Genomic DNA, 24,907 nt, shown 5'->3' on the forward strand with positions numbered 1-24,907 from the left:
CGACCATCGGACCCCAACTGGACCATCGGGCCGACCTTCTTCCCCAATCCGAATGCCCAATCTCACAACCAGTCCCATGGAATCCCATTTTCACGGATCCGAATACAATTTTCACAACAAAATTCTTAAATCTAACCATTCACAAACAATCACAAACAATCCGAATGCCCAATCTAAAAAAAAAAAACAAAAACAAAACGGGATCCGAATACCCACATACCTTCGACATTGTCGGCCGACGTCGGGGTTGCGAGTTGCTCGGAGACTGCGCCGTCACCGTCGGTTGAGGAATGGGTTGCGCCGTCACCGTCGGTTGAGGAAGGGGTTAGGGGACGGAGTTGACAGAGGGTTCGGTTTGAGAGAAGGGATAGGGGACGAAGAGAGAGAGAGAATTTTGAAATGAGAGGGGTAAAATTGGGTTTTAGTGAAAATGTATCCCACTTTACAAATTATGTTTAGTATTGTATTAGGGTTCAAATTTTATTATTTATTAAGCATATAAATTCAAATTTCCCTAAATTTTTTCTATAAAGATGGTTTAATGAATGAAATGACCATAGCATAGAATACATCAAAACCAACGGCTAGGAATAATAATAGGTATAGACAAAATCCGTTGCCTCGTGCTAAGAGATAGAATGAGATTGACATTGATGTGAATTAATAAATATAGTTAATATATTTATTTTTTAGCAATATAAATAATTAATATTTATAAAATTGTATTTTTTTTTTTTTAATTTTATCATTATAAATTATGTTATTGTTTTAAATATAACACATAAAAGATTTAAATTTTAAATTATTGGATCTAAACAAAAATATATAATATTAATTACTTCAAAGTATTTTTTTAATAAATTCAAATCAAAATTTATACTGATAAAATTGAATGAAAATTACAATTTACAAACATTGGTACCCGCTAAAGATAAATATTGAATTTAAATTATTTACAAACGTAAAACTTTAAGTATTTGTGATGCTATTTACACTTAATAAATATTAATGGAAAGTTTAATTAAGAGCATTGCTATTAGACACCAACAATATCTAACACTTTTGGATATGTCATTTTATGATTAATTAGCAATACTCTTTAACAATTATTATATTAAGCTATATAAAATCTAATTAAAAATATTTAATTAGACCAATAATAATATCTAATCACTATTAATACATTTTAACACCTCACTTTAGTTAATTAAGCTTTCCCACCAAGAAGTGTTTGGTTTGATTTTGTTGTTGTTGTCTTATGTATAAGTGGGGACCAGAGAAAGAGTGATAGCGTCAGCAAAAGCAATAAAGATCAAAAAAGAACAAAAAGTGTTTTGTCCTACTCACATATGACGTGGAAGGAACAAAACAGCTAAGACTAAAAAGGACACCAACAACACTTCAAATTAAAATTCCTATTTTATTTCTTTGATACGGATATTTGTAGCTAACTATTTAATAATTTATAAGAATTGTGAAAAAGTCCCAATGGTATTTAATATTTTCTTATTTGTTAATATTACTATTAGCCTAATTAAATATTAAGTTTTATATAATTTTTTTTTGAATAATAAATTCTATATAATTTAATATAATAATTTTTAAAAAATATTACTAATTAATTACAAAATAACACATCTAAAAAATACTAAACACTAAAAGTGTCTAATAATATTATTCATACTTAATATTAGTAAAAAAATACAATTTTTTATCCAATTTTGTTAATACGACCACTGTTAGTATCTTAAATTTATAACAAGATTTAATTCTTAAATTTGTTGAAAGAAAATTTAGATAATTGATACTACAAGTTAATGTCCAAACTTACTTATAATTTAGAATTTAGATCTTATATGTGTTATTTTTAAGACACTAACAAAATCTGTATTGATGAAACTAAATAAAAATATATTTTACTAGCATCATAGTACTTATACAATTAAAAAAATTTATTAATTTATGCTAGTTATAAACTCAAAATTTTTGAATACTTACTTCAATATCCCTTAGTACTAGTATGTGATTTTATTTTATAGATATTCTAATAATTTTAGAATGTAATTTTTTTTTAAAGCAATTTTAGAATGTAATTACATGGTATCATTAATATGAAAAACAATTACACTTAAATACAAAACATTTAAGACACTGCTTAAAAGTGTCGCCTTGTAAATAGTTAGTGATAGTTCATAATAATATTAAATTAAACTATGTAAGATATAATATTTAATTCCACTTACCATTTAATATTTCTAAATTATATATCTAAACCAGGAAAGGAAAATAAAGTTGAAAGCCAAAAAAGAAAATGTAGTTTAAGCACTGTTCTCATTTGTTCATACTGGTGTCTAAAATGTAATCCTTTTAGTGCTAAATATATATTTTTTACTTAATTAAATTTTAAAAAATAAAATAAATGAATATTAATTGCACTGCTTTTAGGGAATTGAAAATTTTGACTACATAGAAGAGTAAATGGTTATTAAGGTAATGATTAGGTATTGAAAAATATGACCTTGAGATTCAAAAAGCACACAAATTAACAAATAAGTTCACAGTAAGAAAAATAAACTATTTAATCATATCAGCAAAAAAAGAACAAAAAAAATGATTTTCACCTTCTTATTACTTTGAATACAAGAGTGACTAAACCCATTGCATATTTACTGTTTCCACCTTATTCAGGATTACTAATCTTGAAACTTACCTTAATACATCATTAAAATAATCGATTTTTTTTTAATAGAAAGAAATCTATAATAATATGATCAATAATTGTGTAAAACTCCTTATTAGCATATTTATTAAAATTAACAAAATTAATTATATATAGTATTTTTTCAAAAAATGTTATATTACTTTGTGAAAAATGTTTATAATTTTTTTTTGTTAACAATACAGTATTGCATTATACATGAAGGATATCGAGCTACATATGGGATATTATTAGAACAAATATAGAATCAGAATGGATAATTTTATGTCTATCACCGGTTTCTCTCAAGTCGAGAAGAGTTTCTTTCAAGAAAATTTATTGTCTAACTAAAGTACGTGTTAAACCAATTCATAAGCTTTAAATTAAATTTGCGACAAATAGAGATACCTCTAAAGTTTACACGACAAAAACTTTAATGTCAAAAAATAAAAACTTGTAACTCAATAGCGGATTAACATTAAAACCAACAACAAAAAATCAGAACAATTTTAACATGTAGACTAATAATACAAGCCAATTCAATCTACCAAACTTATGGTTTAATGCTAAAATCAGATTATATTATGTGTTAATAAAATAAATAAATAAATTTTGTATATAACTATAATATTTTGATTTTTATTTATGTGGAAGATATATTTATTTACTTTGATATTTTCTGATATGATATATATGTATATATATATATATATATCTTTATTCAGTACTAATTGTGTGAATCATGCATGCAGACTAAATGAAAAACATTGTATCCATGCATTTATATTTAAGGTTAACTTAGCTCCAAAACTGTCCAAGTTCTGTATCTTTTCTTTTTGAGAATATTTCCCATTTATTGTCTAATTGCTTTCTGATTTCTTTTTCATGTCCTAGAGTGATTCTATGATGTATTTAGACACCCTTAGGTCGTGAATTTAAGTTATCTCTCTTGTTGATTATTTTTCTTAGGGTTTTCCAAGTTTTGAAAGAGAAAATTAGTTGCGTGAAGAACTTGATGAGTCTAGAAAGTTCTTCATAATCTATTGTAATTTTCTCATTGTGATAATTGTGCAGGTTGACTTCACACTTGGGCGTGTTCATCAAGCTTTGAGAGAAGTCTTGTTCGTGAGTCACTTTTCAAGAGAAAGAGTCCAAGCGCTATGGTTTGAAGGGAGTTTAAGATCATAACACTTTAGAAGTTTGATGAGAAGTTTAAATTACAACAATTGCGACAAATTCAAAAGTGATTCTTTGTATAAATCAATTTAGTTTTGTAATCATTTGGATATTCTTCTAATAAATTTCATTCTTCGGGCATGCTCGTAGACTAGTAGCAATCTAGATTGTTAATACCACATATAAATTTTGTTACATGCATTTACAAATTTTGAAACCATTGTGTGTCTATGTTCGAGACTTTTTTTTGGCCAAAACATCTCAATTCTTAACTTCAAGTTGGCTTTCAAATCATTGATCATGGCAGTGAGCAACTGTTCTTCTTTAGTCCACATCACCTTGTTTCTCAGCCCCCATATACTGTACAACAAGCTACTTGTGTTGCAGCAGTATAGACCAGCGCCTGAACTTTGATTCTTTGGATCTTCCTAGCCATTTGATGATGTTAGGAAGGCTTGTATGTATTGTTCAATTTCCTGCAAGCAAGTGATAGATTTCAGACACTCAGAGAACAAATGTTCTATGGTTTCACTCCTGTCACAGCAGAGAATACACATTATATCTGTGGCTATTTGCATTTTGGACAATCGGTCCCTAGTTTTCAGCCTTTGATGCATGGCAAGCCAAAGGATAAAACTGTGTTTTGGGACATTTAAATGACTCCATACCTGCCTTATCCATTGGATTTTTGGTGGAGCTTGCACCAACAGTTTGTAACCGGATGCTATGCTGTATTGCTGCAACATATTGTTAGGTTGTTGAGTAGCTTTGAATTGGTCTTTGAGCCTCACTAAGCGCCTCCAATACCAGCTGGATTGACTAGGTACTTCATAGGCCCACCAATCACCATCATGGAGATAGACACTATTAATCCACCGCATCCATAAACTATCTTCTTTGTTTGCAATAGCCCAGATATACTTTCCCATAGCAACTTTATTCCAAGATGTTATATCCTTGAAACCAATGCCACCAGCTGCTTTTGGTTGACATATGAAGTCCCAAGCAATTGCACCAGGTTCATGATACTCAGCTTTGGCATTCCATAAAAAGTTCCTGCATATTGCTTCAATGTTCTTCACTACTTTCTTGGGTAAGATCAAAACTTTGCACCAATAGGAATGTATGGCCATCAAGATTGAATTATTAATGCCACTCTTCCCGCAAAGGATAGATTTCTAAAGCTCCACATTTTGATTCTAGCTGTCATTTTCTCAGCCAAGATCTCACAATCTTTCCCAGATATTCTTTTTGCACCAATTGGAACTCCCAAGTAAGTGAAAGGCAGTGTCTGATGCTGGAAGCCAAAAATAGTCATGATTCTTCTGACATGATCCTTAGGCATATTACTTGTGTACATGACCAATTTTGTAGCATTTGGATGCAATCCAGATGTCTCAAAGAACAATTTGAGACCTTGTAATAGGTAGTACACACTCTTGAAATCTCCATTGTAGAAAAGCAATACATCATCAGCAAATGCCAAATGATTTAGATAAGTGGCTGCACATCTGTCATGAAAGTAAAAGTCTTCTTTTCCCCCTATTCTCCCCATTATTCGAGTTAGGTATTCCATTCCCAGCACGAATAAGAGGGGAGACATTGAGTCACCTTGTCGAAGTCCTCTTTTTGACTCAAAGTGTAACCATTAATCTTTAAGATAACCAAAGTGTAACCAGTTACCTCCTTAGAATAAATAATTACCTTATGCTGTTTTTTTTTTTTTTTTAATTTTTCCTTTAAACTATATAAATTTTTAAAAATTATATATTTGCACAATTTGTATAACTACCCTATAATAAAATAGGTAATTATATATATTGCCAGGGATTAAAAAGAAAAAAGTTCATTTTTCATGTAAGATGAATATTTGATAGAGTTCTACTTCTAACAACCTTTTTTTGTTTTCTTGTACTTATTTTTGAGGAAAAAATAAAAAAGGTAATGACTTAATGAGTAAAACAACCTTTGAGTTAAGAAAGAACCAACGGTCAAGTAAACTTGGCGGGAAGGTTAACTGTTTTTTCATTTATTTATTTATTTATTAATATTTATATTTGAACCAAAAATAAAAATAAAAAATAGGACTGTATTAGTAAGTGTGAACTGATTTAAGTTTTAATGGTAGTAAGTGTGGGCCACTCTTATTTGGAATTTTGGGGTACGCCTCTCACAAGCAATCTCTTAATACTACTTTCGGTGTTATTTTTGGACTCTTTTTTCTCTCAAATTCTATAAATAACTTTCCATTTCCCACCATTTCTACTCTACTCTACTCTCTCTCACCTTCTTCTTCTTCTTCATTTTTCATATTTTTAACCAATTCTGGATGATTCTGCCTTCTGGGTATTTTAATAGGTTCCAATTTTGGAAGTTCTAAGTAGAGATTGATAAAAAAAAAGTTTACTTTTTGGAGTTTTGACTGTTGACTTTAAGCAATATCTGTTTCTGGGTATTGCTCAAAATTTGATTTTTCTTTTTTGTGTTTTGTTTGTTTTGGGATATAATATTTTGTGGGGTGTGGGGGTGATTTAAAACAATACTTGTACTGCATTTGTTTTTTAAAGACAATGATTGATCTGTTGTACACAAGGAACATACTATGGAAATCTTACTCAATTCTTGGTAAGAAATCAACTGTTTCTAAAAGCTTTTACTTTTGGATTTTCCAAATCTTCAATAGATACAGCTTAGGTACTTAGCTAAAACAAACAGTCCAAACAAGTCATACAATAATCTTTCCAAGTTTGCTTTCTTCTCAATTTGCTTATATTCTATTATACATAAGAAAATCTGTTAATTAGTTAGTGAGACATAATATGACCAATATGGGAGGAGCATCACTGCCTCCTGGTTTTAGATTTCATCCAACTGATGAAGAATTGGTGGGATATTACCTCAAAAGAAAAGTGGAAGGACTCGAAATCGAGCTTGAAGTTATTCCGGTCATCGATTTGTACAAGTTTGATCCTTGGGAATTGCCTGGTACTTAACTAAATTTTCAATCTTTTAAGTTTTTATTGAAGCTAAACTAAGTGCATTGTTATTTAGTACTACTCATGTTTCATATGTTTTTTGAGTACTTTTCTTTTTATCTCATCTTTTGGGACAGAATGTGTTTCAAATGTCCTTCCTTTTCTTTAATGGGGCCATGGTTTTTTTTAGTACAAGAACTGTAAAAGCAAAAGTTTTAGAAATCTGATGTGTAAAGCTATCTTTCTATACTTGTAGAGAAATCATTCCTTCCAAAAAGAGATATGGAATGGTTCTTCTTCTGTCCAAGAGACAGAAAATACCCGAATGGTTCAAGAACAAACCGAGCTACTAAAGCCGGCTACTGGAAAGCCACTGGGAAAGACAGGAAAGTTGTGTGTCAATCTGGTAGTGTAACTGCATACCGAAAGACCCTTGTTTTCTACTGTGGACGCGCTCCTTTAGGAGACCGAACAGATTGGATCATGCACGAATATCGCCTTTCAGATGATTTTACTCAAGGCGCGCCTAGTTTTCATGTAAAAATTCCTCTATTTTCATTTTGTTTTAACTTGTTTAGCTCAGAAAACTGATGGAAATTGGCTGCAGGGTGGCTATGCATTGTGTCGAGTTGTGAAAAAGAATGAGAATGGACAGAAGCTCAATGATTGGCTTGGAGAACCGAAAGGTAAGAAGATTGGAAGTAGCTCAAGTAATGGTGGGCTTATTTTGAATGAGCCTTTGGGAATAAACTCTGGTGAAGCTTCATCTCATGCGAGTCGATACTCGAGTCCTATAATGTCTCCAAATGAAGTGACTCCTGTATCAGATTTTGAGCCATCTGTGACACAAACCAACCCTGCAAGCTTTTGGGTCTCACCAGACTTAATTTTGGATTCATCAAAGGTACTAATTAGTCTTTTTTTTAGTGAAAGAACTAAGACATTTTTAAGTATTCAATTGTCTTAATTTCGGTTTATTACAGGACTATCCACAACTTCAAGCAGCCATACCAGATTACTTTGGACAATATGAGTGTCCAAGCTCATCAATGACACCATGGCAATCATATCATGAACACACTGAGATTTCACCTAGTTCATCATACTCGAATTTGAATGGTGGAATTGAACTTTCTGATACAAGTTACATGGATTTTTATGGAAATGAAGTAATGGAATATGAAGGTTATGGCCAGACCAACTCAATGAGTTATATGCAACCATTCTAATAAGCAAAAAAACAGATGTCATTTTGACTCTTTTCCAATGCAGAGTGTCAAAATTAGCTTCAATTTGCAGAAAGTCTATGGCTGCAACAACACCATTGATCATTTTAGCATTAACCAACTGGGAAGATCATGTACTGATTCGTAGAGAAATCGCCCGAGACAACGCATTTTAAAGTTGGTTCTTGGTAGTAGTAGAGAAAAATAATGAGTATAAACTCCTTCAAACCTATTAAGCTGAAGTAGTTTTAATGTTTTATGACTGTTGCTTGCTTTTCTTTGTTCGAATTAAGCTGCTTACGTATCCTTTTTGTTCTTTATTTCGGTTTTATGTGTTTTTTTCACTTTGTACCAGGTGAAATCACTTTTATCAATTTCATCTGTAGTTGGTTTTTGGAGTAAAAAACTAAATGATGAATAAATTTGTCTTCTTTGCATTAAAGCTTCAAACTTTTTGCATATAAATTCTTATTTCAATGAAGACTAAACTAAACATATTCTCTCTTTTATGTAATTTTGGGAATTCAATCATTTTTTATCATTCTTTTTGGTGGGGTCTTGTAGTTGTTGAGCAGCTATTATTAACTCAACTTTTTGTAGAACTCTAACCAAAGATTCTTACTGTGGTAATGTGAAGTGTGAACTGAAAATCAGTAGTTAATTTTTCTTTTTGATCTTTTTAATGACCAAAGTTGAGTTGTTATCTTCAATCACTGTTAATGGTCAAAAAAAATGTTCAAAGATTATCTCAGACTGAAATATATTCCCTTCATGATTAAAAGTTTTTAAGGATAAAATTCACTTTTTTAGTGTTGATAATAAGTTAATTTGGCAAGTTTAAAATTATTTTCATGTGTTTGGGGGGTCACTGGTTTTGGTAGATATATCAAAGAATCACACTTAATATGAGTATCTTAAACATGAGATTAGGATAGGAAAGAGGGTCTTGTCAAGGTTTACATAGCCAATATTTATCTTTCTATAGCCAAATAAAAGAAATGAATAATTAGACTTTTTGACATTATTTTTTTTACACTATTAAATTATATCTCTTTTTATCATATTCTATTTAATTTATCATTAAACGAATAACACAATAGATAATGGTCCATAAATGAGTACAAAGTAAATATCTTTCATTTTGTTTTACTTTAATGATTAAAAAAATAAAAATAAAAATTATTATTATTATTATTATTATTATTATAAAGAAACGGTGTTTATTCTAACGTAAAAATGGTCAAAAGTATTTAATTTACAATTATTTATCAATTACCATTCATTACTTTACTCATTTCGCGATAAAATTAAATAAAATATAATTGAAAAATTATGTTATTGTAAAAATTATATTTTAAAAGGTATTATTAAAGAGTCATATACTATATACTATAGAAGACACAATTTAATATTGTAAAAAATTTAAGAGCAAAAATGTTAATTATTCAAAAGAAATCCTCATCTTTTGGTAGCAATGAATAAAGTGGATAACTAAGCTAGGGTAGTAAGAGAAATGTTTAATATTATGGGAAAGAATGTTGATTATTAATTATATGTTAACAAGATTAAGATAAGCTTAAGTAATTTAATATCTAAAAGACAAAAGTTATATAAGAAACCCTTCACACTTAAATAGGTTTGGCCTTTGGCCTTTGGGGACTACATTTTCATAGATTACATAATTAAGTAACCATATAGAACTTCTAATTTTTCTTTAAGAAGAAGCCTTTTTGAAAGAGTTGTGTGTATAAGCTAGTTTTCACCTTTTTTCCCCACTAATTAGAATAAATAAGATTTTTCCCCCTTAAAACTCTTTTAATACTCTAATTACTTTTTCTCAAATGGTAAAAAATTATATCATAAATATCCCTTTTCAATTACATTTTGTTCATTAAAAAAATGATTTATATGGTCATTAGCTACCAGTATAATGATAATATAAGTGTATTTATTGACACTAAAGATATAAACATTAACATTAAAATACTGGTATATATTTTCAAAATTGGTTATTAAATTGTTATTTATGTATATATAATTCTTATCTAGACTTGAGAATGCTTCATTAGCGTTACATTAGTGTTAAATTAGTAAATTATTTTAAAAAATGAACAGAATATTCTAAAGGTGAACATTTATAACAATTTTTATAAGTCACCTAAATTTTAGACAAAACCTTACAAAGACCCTAATTTAGAGAAGAAAAATAGTACCCATTAATTATAATTCTTTATTTTATATATAGCATCCTCTTTGGGAGCTTGTGAAGAATCTACAAACAAGTGCCACTACTCTACTATATATTCTAAGGTTATGCACATTCTGTCAAATGGAACAAACTACAACTTTACTTAAGACTTCAAAAACTAAAATAAAACCCTCCCTGAAAAAAAAAGCTATATTATGGAAACTAAACAAGTGTTTATGTGAAGCACTTCTATTAGAAAGTGGCCACTCAACATCCAATAAGTGATATATTTTTTGTATTTGGCCAAAGCTTTCAAAATGTTCCCCACCCCATTCATTCTTAGTTTACTTTGTAAAAAGAAAAGAAAAAAAAATAATTATTTGATAAAAGAGACTTCACTTCACTATAGTGACTACTTTATCTTCTTAAAAGGCCTATATTTTCACTCTTTTAATGTGTATTGAGTATGTGATTATTCTTCCACCTCCCCTCTACTATTTCCTTTTCAAAAAAAACCTCATTTTCTTACTAATAATTCTTTGTTGAAAGCAATGGGAATAAGCGCGTGACACACTTTTTTTGTTCACTAAGTAAACAAAACCAACGAGTATGGTTCATTGAAAATGAAATTAGGAAACAAAAGCATCAACACAAAGATAGTGAAATAAGTTGTCATGTATTGTTAATTAATGAAAGCATGTTGATTATAGTTATTGTTATATGACTTTTGAAGGAGTACTCCAAAATGAAATGAGGCATCAAAGAAGTGAATTGGGTAATGAGTTATATAGCTTTGTGATGCTTTGGAAATGGAAAGTTGTGTATTATTGGTTTGTCTTTAATACTTTTGAAAAGGTTTGTGTACCTTGTGTTCACATAAGACATTTCTTTACCTTTCACAACATATCAAGCTTATTATAGAGTAAAATTAGATTTTAGTGTACTTCTTTTGGGATAATTTCAAAAAAATACAAAAATAACAAAAAATTACAAAAATACAGTTGTACGAAATTTTAAATATTTTTACGATTTTTATGATTTTATTTACAGAAAATGCAGTCTTTTGATATATTTTTATGATATATTTTTGTTAATTTACTATTGATTTTTTGTTATTTTTGTTGTTATTTTGGTATTATTTTCTTGTTATTTTTATGTAATTTTTTTTATTATTTTTGTGTTGTTTTTATAGAATACTGTAAAAATATAAAGAGAATCTTTGAACGTAAAAATGTAAAAATTTTACAAAAAATAGTGTTTATGTAATTATTCCTAAGTCGTTTAGTGTCCATGGAAACTCTAATTATATTTATTTTATTTTAGGGCAAAAGTATAATCTTGAGATTTTGTGAGCCTCAAGAAAAATAATTTTATTAGGCTTTATGAAAAAAAAAATATTTAGTATTTTTAAAAATTACTAAAAAATATATATTCTTAAAAAAATAAATAAAAAATTAGGATCCTTAATTACCTTAGCCTAAGATTGGCTCTAACTCGCAAAGACATAATCAGAATAGCACATTGATTCGCGATAATAAAGATCAAGTGGTTCGGTTGTTTACCTAAAATATTAAGGCAAACCACTCATTTCCTACTATTGAATTATGGACTTGTTTGGAGAATTTGAAATGATGCTTTTGGGAGGATATTTGGATTCACTCTATTGAGAATGATTGCAAAAATGCGACCATACCATTCAAAATAAGATGAGTATTTTGGAAAAAAATTTATTGTTAAAGATTTTCAACATTTTTATTTCACTTGTGAGAGGAATAAAATGGCTCACACTTATGATTTTTAGAGTTTATCTATAAATGTAATTGAACATTGTATTACTCATATTATTAAAGAGGTTGAATGATTAATCTAATGAATTATTCGTCCATTTCAAAAAAAAAAAAAAAAAAAAAAATTGTTGCCATAAATTATTGGCTATTAACTCCAACTTGATTGTTACTACAGTCATTAATTTAAAAGAAAAATGAACAGAGAGAGAATGAAAGAAAGAGTGTGTTACTAGTTTGATATTTTATGTTTTATCCAAATACAAATTTAATATTTCATTTTAAAAAATAATTATATAATACCCTATTATGCACTCAAATTTGATTAATAAAATATTAAATATATATGACTAAATTGTTATTAATTATATGAGTTTTAAATTTAAGGGAAATTTGCGGCAAAAGTCCCCAAAAAGGTCACGTTGATACAGATTAGTCCTCAAGCTCCAGAAATAGCGGCAATAGTCCTCAAGCTCCAAGTTGTTGTTTGTCCGTTAGTCTTTTTTCTAACGATCCGTTAGTTGCTCCAAAAACAGGTCACGTGTTGATATTTTATTGGTTCGAATTAAAATTTCAATTAAAAATAATTAAAAACACTTATTAAAAATTAAAATAAAATCTTTTAATATTTTTAATTATTTTTTATTTGAAAATTTAAAAACATTTTTAAAATTATAAAACATTATTTAAAAAATAAAAAATCTTTTCAGTTTTTACTTTTTCGTTCTTTACCTCTCTTAATCTATCTACCTTCTTCTTCCTTCTTTAACCTTTCATCTTCTTCCTCCCATGGCAAATGCTTTCCAAACCTTAGTTCTTCCAAAATTCGAATCTCAAACCCACCGAGCCTATTCCATCTCCGCCTTCCTTCTCAAACCGAGATATTTCGGATTTGGGAGATTCGAATCTCAAACATTAAGATTTTTTGGGGATAATGAGGATTTATCAATCTCGGTTCTCCAATTCTTGAGCATTTTCCAATGAATGATTATCTAAATGAACCCCAGATGTGAGATTCCCGTAGCCCAAAGCCTGAAGGTACCTGTTCATATTTTTTTTTCTTCTTCTTTTCTTTTCGTTTTTGGTTATCTCTCTCTCTTTGTAGGGTCACAGATCTGGTCAGGTTTGAATGTGTGTATGTATATATATATAGATACATGTATAAAGCTAATAGCAATCTTTCTTTCAGAAATTAAACACATCAAAAAGAAAGCACCGATCGACCTTCATTCTTTTTCCTTTCTCCTTCTTTTTCAACAAATTATCTTGGGCTGTGTTTTTCTCTCTCACACAGAATTTTCATTCCCAAATAATTCATCATCATTAACCCTAAAAGAAAGAGAGAGAGAGAGAGAGAAGGGATTTGAACCCAAAGCCAAGAAAAGAAAGCAAGCCCCAATCGGGGATTTTCATTGTAATATGGATAATAGATTTTGGGTCATCAGCGAGAAGAAGACGAAGAAGAAAAGAAAGAAAAAGGAAAAAGAAAAAGAAAAAAAAAAGAAAATCATTTTTAAATTATTTATTTATTTATTTATTTTATTAATTAAAATAATAATTTGGACCAGTAATATTTTGACACGTGGCAATATTAAAAAAGTAAAGGGCTCAGTTAAAATTAGGATTAACGGACAAACAACAACTTGGAGCTTGAGGACTATTGCCGCTATTTTTGGAGCTTGATGACTAATCTGTATCAACGTGACCTTTTTGGGGACTTTTACCGCAAATTTCCCTAAATTTAAATTTAATGATATAAAATTGATAGTAGTAGTTATGTCAAATTGATTAAATTTAAGTTAAGAATACTAAATATGAACAATTTCAAAAAAAAAAAAAATGAAGAACAAATAATTAAGCATCATTAAAACACATAATATCAAACTTTTTCATAGTACCAATTGAATATATTTCCTAAAAAAAGTATTTGGAGTTGTCAACCTTCTCTCTACATAGAAGGAATGTTGCTGATCTAAAATACTTTTTTTTTTTTTTTTAATGCTAATATACATATATACTTTACCTCATTTGATAGGAGTTCTATTCCTTGTTTCTTCAATTATTTTTAAGATTTTAAAGCTTCATATGAGTGTTCTTCTTTTTTTTTTTTTGTTTGAAAATAAAATTTTAATAGAAATAAAAACTAAACTTCACCATTATTACACAAAATATTCTTAGGAATAGGAAAAACAGATAATTGATTAAACCGGTTGGAAATAAAGGCCAATTTAATTACATTATGGGACATAAAATTACCAATTTTTAAGATACTACATAACAAACAACTAGCAAAGTACTTCATATGAGTGCTCTTGTATAGTAGGTATTGTTAACATAAAAATATAAATGTTACAAAAAGTAAACTTTACAAAGTTTAGCTACAAATAATCCAAATAAGAATATGAAATTGTCATTTTGACTTTATTAATTTTGAGTTTTTAAAAAATAATAAGTAATCAAACATCAGTGAATCATTTGATAATAAAAAAGATTCTTTTTATTAGTATTTGACAATCATATATTTTAGTAAGTTAATTTTCTACATAGACAACAATATATATATAAAATTAATAATAATATAATTTAGTACAAATTAATATTTTTGGCAAGACATAAGACATTTAATCATAATATCATGATAAAAAATTTCTCTTTACAAAATAATTTTGTTAGTAAATGATTTCATTCTCGAATTTTCTAGTTGTATTTTTTGTTACTAAATTTTGTAATTTTACTGTCTATAATGTGATTAAATTATTGTTTGCTTAAAACTCAACTAGTATGTTCAATCTTCCAATATTATCGGCCAACTTTATTTGTAATGATAGCGAGATCTAATTTTATATAATATAATACATTTTTTTTTTGTTTAAAAAAAATGATTTCACCTTTAGTACAAGCTTGCAATTTTAGGACTACAAAAGACTTGTACTTCTTCAATAGTGGCCTTGTTCTCATCACCAAAAAGTGACTCCTTTCCATCTTCCCTCTTTGCATATGACAATCCCAATCTTGATTTAGCTTGCCTTAGGTCACCCACACCCGAATTAGTATCTGGGCCAGCAAATCCACCCATAACAGGTGCTAATGGAGGCCCAATAAGAAGCCCATCAGCCCCAAATTGAGGCCCACCCCTTGCATAATCAAAAAGGGCTGCACCACTGCCCCCAACTTTGGGCAGAACAATAGGCCCATCATCATTATTAGTAGTAACAATATGGTCCATCCAATAGAAGAGAAAGGCATCAAAAGAGTCATAGTAATCGTCTGTGCTTCTATATCCCTCTGGATTAAAGGCACCAAATTTGAAGGACTTGTTTGTGTACCCAATTATCACACATGGTCCTTTGAAATCACAATACTTGTGGAAATCACTTGCACTAAATCCATCTATGGAGGCTCTATAGCAGCATTTTAGCTCCCTATCTAGTTATTTTGTTCACATATTACAAAACAAAATGATATTTTCTCATTTAGTGTCATATAATAGGATTAAATAACACAAAAAACTATTAATTTTATTATTAAATTAAAATAATATTAAACTGTACCAAACACTAATAACAATGGCCAACTCAAGAATGAGACAGCACTGGTCCCAAAGCTCCCCAACCCAGACCCAAAAAATCTTTGCACCACTAATACCCTTTAGCAATTCTATTACATAATGGGTATAAAATGTAAAATGGTACAAAGGGAGAGAGAGTAAGAGTACCTTTTAAGAAAGTTTTGTTGAGGAGTGAAGGGGAGAAAGGAAGATCAATATCATGGTACTTAGTTTTTGAGATTTCATCATTGTTGTTCTTGCCTATGTTCCACCCAAACAAGTTATATGGCCTTATTTTTCTTCTCCTACTATTCTCATACAATATGGTGGTGCTGTTTGAGATACAATAAGCCATTTTAATATGAGATTCGAGAGCTCAACACAGTTATCACTCATTATTATATCTTATCCTCATTAACTCATATATTTTTGAACTACCCACATTGACACGTGTCAAATTTGTCTAAGTAATCAAAAATACTTTTTATAAATTTTTAATGTGAGATAATAACAAATTGGGTCCATAGCTCAGTGGTAGAGCATTTGACTGCAGATCAAGAGGTCACCGGTTCGAACCCGGTTGGGCCCTTTTTATTTTTCTTATTTCCATTTTACATTTTCAAACCAATTTTCTTGACAAAATAGATTGAATAGTATAACTATAACTCATGCCGAATGCTACATATGAAGATAATCTGTTTTAATCGAAAACTTGATACAATACAAAATCAAACAATTACATTACATACACCATTCTCTACTCATCTACTTTTAAAAATAATCTATAAAAAAAATTGTAATAGTACTCTTATTCAGTTCTATTAGAAGGCAAATGATCTTGATCAAGGTCAACTCTAGGTGTCTCATATTTGATAGTAATAGTTTCATATTGATCATCACCATCTTTCTTCACACACTCACTAAAACAAGCAAGATTTCCAAGCTCCTCAACTTCATTTATGACAATGTCAAGCTTGGCCACAGCCTCAACCAACAATGAAACAAAAGCAGCTAAGGGAAGTGCTTCTGAGAACTCCAGACTTGTTATGGTGATTTTGCTTATTTGCTTATTCAACTTCTTCTTCTGATCAGTACCATCAATTAACTCCTTTGATATTTGAGATTTCTCCCTTCTTGGAAATGTCAAGACCCCAGAAAAGAATTTCTGTGGCGTTTGTTGAGCTTGTTCTTGCTGTTGCTGTTGCTGCTGTTGTTGCTGTGGCTGTTGTTGCTGTTGTTGTTGCTGCTGCTGCTGTTGTTGTTGTTGCTGCTGTTGTTGTTGTTGCTGTTGTTGTTGTTGTAGCTCATCATTTGGCTTCTCAATGTTGGTTGAGCCGAAACTCGGTTGGGTGGTGATGGCTGTGTTCAGGTCTTGTAAGGCTTTGTTGAGGTTGTCAGTGAGCCTCTCAGAGGAGCAATGGGAGCGGTTTCTTATGCTGTTGGCTAGTTCTTTAAGTATTTTTGAGACTTCTCCAGATAATTGAATGCAGGGGTCCTTTAGTAGAACTCGAATTGGTCTTGGGGTCTGAAAAACCAGATTAGATTGTATTTTAATATTGTTAGTATTATTATGTGATTAGGATTAGGAAGGAATGAAGATTATGCTCAATGATTTAAAAAGTATTAATTTGATGGTGCCAACTTTGTACCATGTTAGGAATTACAAGATGAAAAAAAAAAAAGGTTCCTTAGGATTTTTCTCCCGAACTTAAGCATGTTTTAAATTGTGCTCTTCGGAAATTTTTAGGCCCTTTTAAATTATTGAGATTGTTAAATTCAATAACTTTTGTTCAATTTTACTAACGGGTGCCTGACATAGACTGAAGTTCGGGGGTACAATTTGGTACATAGACAATCACTACGTTAGGCATAGTTAGTAAAATTGAACAGAACTAGACAAAAGTTCTTGAATCTAACAATTTCAATAATTTAGGAAAATTTTTAATAGTTTGAAAAATTTAAGAAACACGATTTCATACGTATCAAAATTTAAGAAATAAAATTCAAAATAGCCAAAAAAAAAAAAAAAAAAAAGACAACAAGGTCTTAAAAGTTTAAACAAAGCAAATTGTTCTCTACTTATTATGGTCTGTGTGAGAAGGGATGGATGGCCTTATTCATATGAATATCCCATAGACATAGGTACCAAACAAGAATCCTAATGAATTGTCATAATTAGTAAATCATGAATGAGAATGTATGTGGAAACTTGTTAATTTGGTTTGGACAGAGAAATCATTTGGTAATATTTTCTTTGTTATATGTAAAGATGATTTACTTGTTTTAAGCATCTACAACAAAACTTAGGCACCTTATTCTAGTACAAGACTTATTGCAAGTTTGTCTATTTGGTTACCTGAATTTGAGTTCTTAAACATCCATGTAGTGCAGCAACAGTGTACCCGAACTGGCGAAGAGCAGCTCCTAGTTTCACATACTGCTGCCCCGGACATTTGTAGCAATGCCTCGAGTGCCTCGGTTCCCAACTCGCGTGCAAAGCCTGCTCGATTTTTCGGGTTTCAAAATAAGAAAAGAGACTGAAAATAGTCAATTACTAGCTAAGAAAACAATATGGTAACTGGTTACTTACCATGGTCTCATCATTAGATTTTGAGTCTAAAACAGCCTTGAAACCTTCATATATAGGATCCTTATTTGATTCATCATAAGTTTCTTCTATTTGATCAAAGTACTCATTGACACATGCTGCAAAATGACAAGTAACAATAATAGTGTTTTAGGGGAAAGTAATGGTAAGATTTTGACAATTTTTTAACAAGTTTGTTATGTATACCATCAATGGATTTGGCTAGGCCTTCAATCTTAGATATGGTGGAATTGTGGAGATTTTCCCCTGACCAATGTGGAAATATAAGTAGAGTCATTACAAGACAGATACCACAGCCTATTGCAATGGTGTAGAATCTTTCATGAGCAATCTTCAACACATTATCAACTCTGTAACTTGAAACGGCTATCAGATTAAATGTCAATAGAAATATCATAACTCCATAGTCAAAGTTCTTCTTTATGTTGGGAAAGAATCTCATGTATGTAGTGATAGCTCCTGCCAAAAAAAAAGTCTTAAGTTTTAAGCTACATTTTCTTTTCTTTTGTGGCTCCCAAAAGAAGCTCAATATGAGCATTGTTTATTACAAAATTCAATTTTTCAAACTTACCAATTAGAAAAACAGAAGTTCCAATAAAAACAGCTCGAAAAACTCGACCGGATTCATTTGCAATGAACTCTATCAAAAATGCCAATGATCCAGCTATGAAAGTCCCAAATCCTCTATTTAGACCTTTACATAAAGTAGCACCTGATCTCCAAACAACAATCAAATTAGTCCATGACACAAACACATTCACATAAATAAAAGAGCAATCCTATTAGGCACCAACACCTAAATTATGTGAAACCCGACACTTAATTATACCTATAACAATACACCAACAACCTCTAAGTGGACTGGTGTTATGCACTACTGATACCTTTTAGCATTTATCTTAATCAAAACCCAAATGAGAAAACGGAAGAAGAAATGTTAAGGGTACGTTAAGGTGTCCAAAACTATAAGAGGTATCATATTGTTATTGGTGTCTTTTAATACAGATTCCCTCACTTTTTGATTGAATGAATGATATGAAAAACCGCTAACCAGGGCACCTTAAGGTACCAAATAGTAATGTTGAAAATCAAAATGATTAATTAAAGTAATTACCTGCTGTGGACTCAAGAACAACAACAACAGTCATAACAGCCCAAATGGCATTATCACCAATTCCTTCAAACAAAGGCTCCAATAGATACAACAATGAAACCAGAGTTAAAGCCAGACCAACTTTGAGGGAATGTGTCACTTTTCTTGGATCTTCTTTTCCCATCTTCACCGCGGCTCGCCAAACCCGACCCGGATATCTGTCCACTTTCTTCATCATATTTTTCATATTATTTTCCTCCTTAACATTCTCTACCACCTTCACTTGAGTTACTTCTGCATGAACTTTTGTGGGAATCATTTTGTGATCAATCTCACCAAACTGAACAAAATAATAAGATATATATATGATTGTGGAAGACAATTTTGCAAATCAAAATAGGTTTGTTTTTGCTTGGTAAGAAATGTTCTTCCTTCTGCTACTATTTTTCTATATGTTGTGAAATAAGAAGATGACCCCTCATATATATAGCTAATTATAGATAATAAATGGTAAATGACTGGTCTTCTCAACTTTGTTTGTTTTTTCTTTTTCTTTTTATTAATTATTAAAGTTCATTAGAGAAGTCACTATTTAAGTTAATTTTACGTGTAACTTGTATATTACGTACCTTCGATTTTTTTTTAGTCATTTCATATATATATATTTGTGTAGATAAATGTTGTAATATTGGATTGTAAGAGATGACTATAACGGAAAATGATAAAATAAAATAAGGAAAATTTGTGATTAAATTCTTTACATATTTTGTACTTAGATTAGAGTTTTTGTTCCCAAACTATACAAATTGTTGTAAATATATTTTTTTAGTTATTGTGGAAAAATTACGAGTAAATATGCATAATCAAATCAATGAAACTCTAAATAATTAAACAATTAACAATGACAAGACTAGGGAAATCGAGAACAACAATCGTATTAAAAACAGGACAAAGAGAGTATTGAAAACTAGAAAATAGTAAATGCAAAAAATAAAGAAATCAACACCAAGATATATAATAGTTCAAGTCCTATAGATAAATGTGATTTATGACTATACTCCAGTTTTAGAACACCACCATAATCTTCATTTATTGATTGAACAAAAATAGGTACAATACAGTCGAGACGAGATTTTTTGTTGAGTTAACAATAAGTGTTTCAACTCTCACATTTACACCCAAAAATCTTCTTCATCTACGGAATTTTTTTTTTACAAAACTCATATCCAATTTCTCTTTTCTCTGCACCTCTCTCTCTCTACCTCTCAATCTTTTCTCTTTCAAACTCTCAATCTCATCTCTCTCTGAGTTCTTAATCTCTCACCCTAAAAGTCAATGTGGTATTTATAGGCTTAGGATCAAGATCTTAAAGTCGATGGCTGCAAGAAACGAGGTTGTTAAGTTAGTTAGAAATAACTAACTTAACCAACTCCTCTTTGAGCGAAATCTCCATGTCAGTTTAAGTATCAGAGTCTCCAAAAACATATATGAGCTTCTGGATTCACAAACCAAGGATACTCGTTGATGACGCTTCCGGATAAGATTGAGTCTGATGTAGTCAACTACCCGCATATACACTCCAGGAGTGATAACTAGTCAGCTGGAACTCTTTTTCAGGGAAGGGCTAGTTATCCTGAAGACTGAACCCGGAGTGAACATGATAATCATCTAGGAACACCATTTCAGACTCGACTATTATTCCACAGGACTCCTTGTGGGACTGACAATCGCGAGTGAACAACTTTTCAAAAATGACGATTGCGGAGACTTTTTCATTTAGAGAAACTATACTACAGTAATATTTTACTTTTTTTTTTATATATATAAATGATTTGGTTATGTGCTCATACCTTATAGTAATAGTTGTATGATGGTCTACTTAATAATTTTAAGTTACTTGAAATTAAGTTTATTAGTTTTAAATATACAAGTGTTGGCTCTAAAAATACATATTCATATTCTCATAATTTATTGTTAAAATTGCTATGTTATGTGTTTATTATTTTTGTTTAGATTCATGAACTAGGTCAGATTAACATCACGTTATTATTAGTGCTACATCAATAGATTATTTAAAGAAATGAGCAAATGTAACTAGAGAGTGTGATATTTGCAGCATTTCTGTAGGAATTTTCTTGGTGAAATTCCAAGATTACCCTACACCAACTCAAGTTTACAGTTAGAAACGACAGGGACAAACTTATCCCAGAAAAATTCAATTTAAAACCCAATCAACGACAAAGAAACCTTGGTCGTTTCTTTCCTGCACGACAACGAAGCTTGTCGTTTTCACTCACACGACAAATCGTTTAAACCAAACGATTTGTCGTTCTGGATTGAACAAAACTAAGTTCAATCAGAGCTAACCCTAGCTCATTTGCACCTTCGAACATTCGAGAGTTTCTCAAAACTCTCTCTCTTTCTCTCTGCCTTCTCTCTGGTTCTCAAACCCTAGAACCAGAGATCCTTCTCGATCTCTTGATCGATCTTGCCCAGAAAATCACCCCAGAAACAACATAAACACACATACACAAAGATTAGCCAAAACACAGTAGGTTAGAGTAAGAAATCAAACACCAGAAATATAGAGGTTCGCCCTAAAATTAGGGGTACGTCCTCTGATGAGCTCGCCTTGAAGATCGACCTCAGATCTTGCACTATTTGAAGGAATATTACAACAGGTGAGAAATCCAAGTCACAGATCGACTGGTATTTCTAATGTATTCTCTCTTTAGTTTTTCTGTGTTTATTTCTCTCTTATTTTCTGATTTCACTCACTAACTTTCTTCTGTTTCTTTTGCATGGACTTGGAACATTATTTGGAGCTGCACAACTTCCCAGATCTGGTAAACTAGGGCTCTGGTTTCTGGTATCTCTCAACTGAGAGATTTTGGTAAGGTTCTAGGTCCTTTTATGCTTGTAGTTTAGGGTTGATCACAGATCTGGAAGTTAGTTACAATTTCGGTTGTAACTAACAACCAGATCTTGATCCACTAGAGGCGAAGCCACATAGGATCTGGTCTGGTCTTTATTTATTTGTATTCTGTTGTATTTTATTTGTATTTTCACTTCATCTTGTAACACTGTAATAATAAATATTACAGTGAGATCTAATTTAACAATTTCTATAGCTAAAAAGAAAAAAATCAACGAAAAAAAGTGCTTTTTGAAAATTTTGCAATTAAATGGTAACAACATTGTGATCCTAAGCAAATGTTCACACCCAACAAATTAACCATAGTGTTACAATTTTAAGATAAATAGCTCTCTTTATTATGTGTAACTTATTTCTAATTAGATTTTGTCTTTATTTCTTTTATTAATAAGGAAGTAGAATAAATAAAATTTATAGTCAGCAATGAATTTTTTTTTTTTTTGGAAAATTTTAAATTATGTTGAAATTAGTGGTTAAAGATTGTTGTCGTAGTTAATTATTGATGAAATTTGTACATATATGGTAGTATAAGTATAGACCGTGTTTATACGTATTTATGAATATTTATTAAGTATTAAGATTATACAGCTAAACTATACTTGTTTACAATAAAAGTGCAATTAAAAGCATTGAAAGTAGTCACCGACTATTATTGCAACTTAAATATCAAACTTTGAAATGTTACATAATATTTTGAGAATTGTTCAAACACGACAAACAATAATGTAATTTAATTAATATCGGATCTTAAATGTTTTGATTTAGTTAGTAATATATAAAATTACTAACTAAGTAGGCTAGAATTAATATTGTAAAATTTTGGCAGTAGGTGAGATTTGTTTTCAACATTTTAGTTGCAGTGTTTGCTGACTTCATTACTAGCTTAGCTACAAAAGAACAAACCAATATCATCATGTATTCTACTTTTATAATTTATAAATATTTAGTTTGTGCTTATTGAGAGGGCAACCATGTGATGATCACCTAAAATTTGAAAATGTTATTCATCATTGATAAATCATCGTACGTACATGTGTAAATTAGTAATATGATTTTTCTTTTGGCTAATTAGGATTTTTTCTCCCTGAATTTTGACAAATACCAAATCATGTCTTCTGAATTTGTTTGGCCGTTAAAAATTCCCCTTGAACTATTGAAATTGTTAGATTTAAGGACTTTTGTCTAATTTTAGTAAAAAATTCTAACATAAATGAAAGTTCAGGGGACATGATTTAGTACATATCAAAGTTTGAGAGACATGATTTGGTAGATATCAAAGTTTGGAGAGCATGGTTTAGTATATAAACTGAAACAGTAAAATTGAATGAAATTAGACAAAAGTCTTTAAAACAATCTCAATAGTTCAGGGAGAATTTTTAACTGCCAAAAAAATTTAAGAGACATAATTTAGTACATATCAAAGTTCGGGAGAAAAAATCCTAATTAGCCATTTCTTTTTCTTGAAATCAAGTAATGAATATTTATCTACCATTAAATATAATAACAAATGTTATGATCAATCTGTTAAAAATTTAAATAACTTGAAACACGTGAAATGTAAAATGGAAAAAAAATATACATAAGAACCAAAAACAAAAAAAAATTCACCTTGTGAAATTATTTAATTTTTAAAAGGGTAAATAGCGACATAAGTACCTAAAGTTTTAAGTTTGTAAGCGACATAAACCTAATATTTATTTTTAGCGGCATAAGTACCCAATGTTTGTAACATTATAATTTTCCTCCAGTTTTGTCATTACATACTCTGTTTTGAATATATTAATTAAAGGAACATTTAGAAGTAAATGATACTACATGTTTATGTCTAGATCCAGTGATCAAGAATCTGGACCTTATATGTGGCCTGTTTAAGAAAATAATAGAGCTTGTACTGACAAAATTAGAGAAAATTTACAATTTTACAAACATTGGGTACTTATGCCGCTAAAAATAAACATTGAGATTATGCCACTTACAAACTTAAAACTTTGGGTACTTATGCTACTATTTAACCTTCTTAAAATAACAATTGAAATTCTGTTACTTTTCCAACACAATCTCAAAAACATAAAATTAATACAAAATGCAAATGTCATATTTTTTAATTTCCTTTTATTCTATGCGTCCATGAAATAATATGATATTATTAAAAAACTCACACACTTGCTATATTTTTTAAGCCCAATAATCCAAGAGCCCAAGCAAAGAGAGTTACACTACTACAATTTGGACTTTTAGTGACACTCTTTAGTGACATGCACAAAAGTGCTTGTCACTAAGGGCTAGGAAGGATTTTTAGTGAGACACACAATTAGACTCTAAACTTTCAATGTTAGCCTTATGTAATGTGTGTCACTAAAAACATCAAGTGTGACTAAAGAGTAATATCCATAATTTTTCTATTTATTTTTTTTTTATAAAAAATATTGACTAATAGAGTCACGCCAGGAGAGATTAGGAAAGCGTGTCCCCACATGCTTGGCGTGTCACTATATATACTCAACCCTAATTTAAAAAAAAATACATATATTATTAATTTTTTTTAAGAATACTCTTATACGTTGGGAAAAAAAAGCTAAAAAGAATAAAAAAAGCGCATATAAAATACAATATTAAGATTTACAATAACCTTAAATTATTATTTTTAAAAAAAAATACTAAATTTCATTAAAATAAA

The 24,907-nt window shown here is 30.0% G+C and overlaps 3 protein-coding genes and 1 non-coding gene across 4 annotated transcripts; 2 read left to right on the forward strand and 2 right to left on the reverse strand.

Moving 5' to 3' along the window:
- Nucleotides 1-5,997: 5,997 nt before the first annotated feature.
- On the forward strand, nucleotides 5,998-8,520 carry LOC115715828 (NAC domain-containing protein 71). The gene is made up of 4 exons (XM_030644496.2): nucleotides 5,998-6,859; nucleotides 7,106-7,386; nucleotides 7,457-7,753; nucleotides 7,833-8,520. The coding sequence occupies exons 1-4, from the start codon at nucleotides 6,694-6,696 to the stop codon at nucleotides 8,076-8,078; spliced, it is 990 nt and encodes a 329-aa protein (XP_030500356.1). The 5' UTR covers nucleotides 5,998-6,693; the 3' UTR covers nucleotides 8,079-8,520.
- Nucleotides 8,521-14,835: 6,315 nt separating this feature from the next.
- Nucleotides 14,836-15,993, reverse strand: LOC115715822 (uncharacterized). Its single transcript, XM_030644491.2, has 2 exons — nucleotides 15,763-15,993; nucleotides 14,836-15,473 (listed from the first exon to the last, which is right to left on the reverse strand). Exons 1-2 carry the CDS (start codon nucleotides 15,947-15,949, stop codon nucleotides 14,938-14,940), a joined length of 723 nt encoding a protein of 240 aa, XP_030500351.2. The 5' UTR covers nucleotides 15,950-15,993; the 3' UTR covers nucleotides 14,836-14,937.
- A 118-nt stretch (nucleotides 15,994-16,111) lies between these two features.
- Nucleotides 16,112-16,183, forward strand: TRNAC-GCA (transfer RNA cysteine (anticodon GCA)). The gene has a single exon. It is a non-coding gene; the product is annotated as a tRNA-Cys (tRNA).
- An 87-nt stretch (nucleotides 16,184-16,270) lies between these two features.
- LOC115716463 (aluminum-activated malate transporter 14) lies at nucleotides 16,271-19,808 on the reverse strand. The gene is made up of 6 exons (XM_030645271.2): nucleotides 19,317-19,808; nucleotides 18,774-18,914; nucleotides 18,389-18,661; nucleotides 18,185-18,300; nucleotides 17,951-18,094; nucleotides 16,271-17,119 (listed from the first exon to the last, which is right to left on the reverse strand). Exons 1-6 carry the CDS (start codon nucleotides 19,612-19,614, stop codon nucleotides 16,403-16,405), a joined length of 1,689 nt encoding a protein of 562 aa, XP_030501131.2. The 5' UTR covers nucleotides 19,615-19,808; the 3' UTR covers nucleotides 16,271-16,402.
- Between the last annotated feature and the right edge of the window lie 5,099 nt (nucleotides 19,809-24,907).

This window comes from Cannabis sativa, chromosome 5, assembly GCF_029168945.1.
Source record: "Cannabis sativa cultivar Pink pepper isolate KNU-18-1 chromosome 5, ASM2916894v1, whole genome shotgun sequence".
In the NCBI taxonomy this organism is placed as follows: domain Eukaryota; kingdom Viridiplantae; phylum Streptophyta; class Magnoliopsida; order Rosales; family Cannabaceae; genus Cannabis; species Cannabis sativa.

Excerpts from the sequence above, each read along its gene's own strand:
- LOC115715828 (XM_030644496.2), top strand. The coding sequence starts at position 6,694 with ATGACCAATATGGGAGGAGCATCACTGCCTCCTGGTTTTAGATTTCAT. Across the intron at positions 7,387-7,456 it reads AAGGCGCGCCTAGTTTTCAT|GGTGGCTATGCATTGTGTCG; the intron begins GTAAAAATTCCT and ends AATTGGCTGCAG. Across the intron at positions 7,754-7,832 it reads TAATTTTGGATTCATCAAAG|GACTATCCACAACTTCAAGC; the intron begins GTACTAATTAGT and ends GGTTTATTACAG.
- LOC115715822 (XM_030644491.2), bottom strand. The coding sequence starts at position 15,949 with ATGGCTTATTGTATCTCAAACAGCACCACCATATTGTATGAGAATAGT. Across the intron at positions 15,474-15,762 it reads CAACAAAACTTTCTTAAAAG|ATAGGGAGCTAAAATGCTGC; the intron begins GTACTCTTACTC and ends CAAAATAACTAG.
- LOC115716463 (XM_030645271.2), bottom strand. The coding sequence starts at position 19,614 with ATGATTCCCACAAAAGTTCATGCAGAAGTAACTCAAGTGAAGGTGGTA. Across the intron at positions 18,301-18,388 it reads CCTAGCCAAATCCATTGATG|CATGTGTCAATGAGTACTTT; the intron begins GTATACATAACA and ends GTCATTTTGCAG. Across the intron at positions 17,120-17,950 it reads GTTTAAGAACTCAAATTCAG|ACCCCAAGACCAATTCGAGT; the intron begins GTAACCAAATAG and ends CTGGTTTTTCAG.